This window comes from Hipposideros armiger, unplaced genomic scaffold, assembly GCF_001890085.2.
Source record: "Hipposideros armiger isolate ML-2016 unplaced genomic scaffold, ASM189008v1 scaffold_198, whole genome shotgun sequence".
Lineage (NCBI taxonomy): Eukaryota > Metazoa > Chordata > Mammalia > Chiroptera > Hipposideridae > Hipposideros > Hipposideros armiger.
In genome coordinates, this window is record NW_017731548.1 from 881,041 (window position 1) to 885,107 (window position 4,067).

Below are 4,067 nucleotides of genomic sequence, written 5' to 3' on the forward strand. Positions count from 1 at the left end.
GACTTTATATTCTAGTTGGGGGGACAGGGGAAAGAGAAACAAGAAAAGATATAGTAGGTCAGATGGTGATAAGTGCTTTGGAGAATAACACAGGGAAAGGAGAGTCATTGCCATTTTAAACAGTGTGGCCAGGGAAGGCCCCAACAAAGACGACAGAGTTGGGCAAAGATATGAACGAGATAAGGGCATAAGTCACAGAGAACGGGGAGAAGAGCATTCTGGGTAGCGGGAATGGCATGGGTAGATGCCCTGATTTTGGAGTGTGTCTTAGAAACACAGCAAGGAGCAGACAGGACAGTGAGAAAGAGAATAGCATATCATGAAATCAGAAAGAAGCCAGATCATATAGGCCTTACAACAGGCCATTTAAAGATTATCTTCTATGCAGGGATGGGCAGCCACTGGAGAGCTTTGGGCAAAGGAGTGATATGATCTGATTCATGTTTTAAAAGGTTCATCAGGGGGGCCGGCTAAGTGGCTCAGTTGGTTAAGAGCTAGCTTAAGACCGTGAGCTCTGAGCAATAGCGGTTTGAGCCCCGGCCCCAGCTGAGCTGCCAGGATGGCTCAGCTTAAATAAAATAAAATAAAATAAAAATTTAAAAAAAGGTTCATCAGGGCTGTGTATAGGTACAGAGAGCAGTAAGATCAGTAAGGTACTAGTTGTGAAACTTGCAAATCCTGGGTGAGATACAATAGGGGTTTGAACCAGTGTAGTATCAGTAAAAGATGAGAAATGAAGAGATTCTAGACATTTAAAAGTCAGGTCAATAGTATTTTTTCAGCAAAATAGAGATAGGGTGGAGGAAAAAGAAGAGGCAAGGATGACAAAGCTTTTTGGGCTGAATAACAGGAAGGATGGATATTCCATTTACTGAGATAAAAAGACTTCGGGAAGATCAAGTTGGGACTAGGGCTGGTGTTTGGTTTTGTACAAGTTTGAGATGCCTATTGTGTGATCCAAGGATCCAAATGGAGATGTCAAGTAGGCAGCTGAAACCGTGAGCCTGCAATGCAGCTGAGACGTCCAGATGGGAGACGAAAGTACGAGCCATTAACAGATCAATGGTATTTAATGCTAAGAGACCTGAAGAGATTGCTAAAGGAGTTAAGTGCAGACTCAGATTGAATACTAAGCCCTGAAGCACTCTCATTTTGAAAGACTGGATAAGGAAGAACCTGGATACTGAGGAGAAGTGGCCAATGAGCTGGGTGCAAAACCAGGAGAGAATGGCATTCTCTAGGCTGAGCGAGACGAAAGTATCTCAAGAAATAAAGAATGATAAACTATGTTAAATGGTGTGGATCAGTTAAGTAAGGGAAGGACTAAGAATTGAGTCAAAAGTGAAGAAAAGAAGAACCAGAGACAGAGAGTATTTTCCACAAACACTTGCATGCTCCCTGGCCTGGCACTGTTCCAAGCACCAGTAATACAGCAGTGACCTTGACATCCCAAATCCTCATCCTGATGGAGTTTATAGTCTAGTGGGATAAACAAAGTTTTAAGAAATACTGCTATAAATGAGATAGTCACTGCAAAAAGCTTTGTAGTTGAAAAGTTTTTAAGATGGAAAAAATTGTATTTGTATGTTGATGGCTTTGACCCAGTTGACAAGAGAAAACTGAGGAGAAAAAGAAGAGTAGCTGTAAATAATATCCTTGAAAAGGCAAGAGGGCATAAGGTGTACTGTACACGCAGGGATTCACCTTGCAGAAGAGCAGGGACGTTGATTCACAGAGCAAGATGGGGATAACTGAGTATTTGGCACATAGAAGCACATGGAAACTCTCTTCTGGTTGCTTTTATATTTTTAAGAAAATAGGTTACAAAGCCTTTAACTGAGAATGAAGATGGAGGTCAAAGTTTTGGAGGATTAAAGAGAGAAGCGGAGTTATAAAATAGATTTCTCAGGTTGTAGCAGGGAAATGTAGAGGCAGTGCCAGGCAACGTATGAGGCTAACTAGTGGCTGTAAATTTAAAGTGAGACCAGTCAGCATAAAAGTAATTCCCAATTTGTAAGAACCAGGTTTTTGACTTTTACTTTAAAGAAGTAAACATCGCTGGGCAAATTAACTTTGTGGAAACTATCTTCACTCAATTTTTTCCAACTCTTTAAACAGATCACCTTGGGTATTTTTCTCCCACCAATCAGATGTCATCAAAAGGCTTGGTCAGGTCAGCAGTGCAGGAATTCAGGGGCTTCTAATCTGGCCTCTTCCAGCATACCCTTTTTTTTTTTTGGCCTTTCTTAACCCTCTTAAATTTTCTCATCTATAAAATGGAAAGGATACCCAGCCTACTTATTTCACTGCCAGCATCATTCCACTACAGATGTGAAACACAGGCTTAAAGCATTGTTATGAGCTTGTTTAATAACAGACTTGGGGAAGCTTTTTTCTACCTCAAAATTCATTCTTAAGGATCCAAAGCCCTCATTTGCATTTAAGTATGAATTTGTTTTCAATATGTTATGGGCTCAGTTAAGCAATATGTGATGGCGAATTATCAGTTTGCTGCCCAACTGCCCTGTCAGTATTGGGGAGAAGTCTGCTTTCAAATCACTTTTTGAAATAATCTAGTCTAGCTTGATCAATCCTGATTCTAAACTCTCTCCAATGAACATGACAAAGATTATCCAGGATTGCTTCAGGCACAGTGTAGATCAGTCTGAACAGCACTCTGACCTGGAGGAACCCAGGAAGGAAATGTGAGGAAATTTCCCATTAGCCCAGCATGTAAATAACTTTATATATACTGAATCCAAACACTTCCTAAACCGATTTGCTTGATTGGTGGGGGGAGGGGGCAGAAAGTAGTCGCTATTTCTAGCTGGAAAAGGGACCCAACAAGATGATCTTTAAAAATTACATTACTGTCCCAGTAGTCCAAGAATACTCAAAGGGAGTTTGTAGGTAAAACTGCAAGAGAAACCCACCTCCCACCACGATGACAGGAGAGCCTTTCTCAACAAGCAGCTTCCCCAGGGCTTCTCGGTCATTACCTGGCCACAGGTCCTCCTGTATTGTCCATTCTCAGTTAGCACCCCTAGCACTGTTCTTTGTGGGGGATCCTGACCCAGCTGGGCTCTGGTTATCATCTGACAGGCATCAGGACCTCGGGACACTGGAGCCAGGGCTACTCCACTCTTGGAGCTGCTGAGATGCATAGCCTCAGTCTCCACAGGCTGCTGCTGTCAGGGAAGGAGAGACAAGCCAGTTAGACGACCTTTTCCACCAGGGGCTCCAAGGAGGCAGCGAATTTCTAGGAGGGAGAACACTCAGACATCGGATCTTCCCTGCAATTATTAGGGCTGAAAGGGCATGAGCCACCGGGCGCAAGCTATCAAAGCTGCTCTGAACCAAAACAGTGATTTGAATCTGTCGAGGATTTCTTCCAAGACTTGTTTGACGGCTGGAAAGAGAGAGACAGCCTGACAAACCTCCAAGCCAGGAACTAAACTCCATGTTACTTGAAAGTCTAAACCTACAATAGTTCCGGTTTTTATCCGCTGCCATGCTTACTCCCCGCCCCGCCTGCAAACAAAAGACCGAGAATACATCACTGAGAAGCACGTTCCCTTCCCAAGCGACAAGCAGGGTGCTCCTCCGTGGCCCTCCTTCCACCAGACAGAAGGCCTCACAGCAGGCCTCGCTCTTCTCAGCCTTATATCTTTACAAAAGTCTCGAACAATTAACAAGTGCACACGAGGATTGGGGATAAGAGGCCCCCGAAGGGGGCGGGGCAGGAGGGGGAACAAGATGTCGATAGATTCCAACCGGGGCACCGAGCTCCCAGCGACCACCGCCGCAGCGCTCAGCGCTCATTACTTTCAACCCCCCACCCACCCATCCGCGTCTGTTGAATCAGCCAATCAGGGGCGCTCCCGGGCCTCGCGGGGCCGCTTCCATGCCAACCGCAGCTGGCGTCCGCGCCCGAGGGCCGCATCGCCATGGCGACCTCCTCACCCGACACGCTCCGGGAGGACGCGCTGCGACCTTTAGGTGTACAGGACTGGGCGGGGCCAACGGGCGGCGGGCCCCGACTCCTCCTGCGCTGCCCTATCCCGGCG

General features: G+C 45.7%; 1 protein-coding gene across 1 annotated transcript in view; it reads right to left on the reverse strand.

The window, feature by feature from the left end:
• Positions 1-3,801, reverse strand: part of CCNA1 (cyclin A1) — a 42,155-nt gene extending 38,354 nt beyond the window's left edge. Inside the window, exons 1-2 of the mRNA XM_019653149.1 lie at positions 3,561-3,801; positions 3,000-3,185 (exon numbers count right to left, since the gene is read on the reverse strand). Coding sequence (XP_019508694.1) covers positions 3,000-3,164 — 165 coding nt within the window. The 5' untranslated portion in view covers positions 3,165-3,185; positions 3,561-3,801. The remainder of the gene's footprint in view (positions 1-2,999; positions 3,186-3,560) is intronic.
• Between the last annotated feature and the right edge of the window lie 266 nt (positions 3,802-4,067).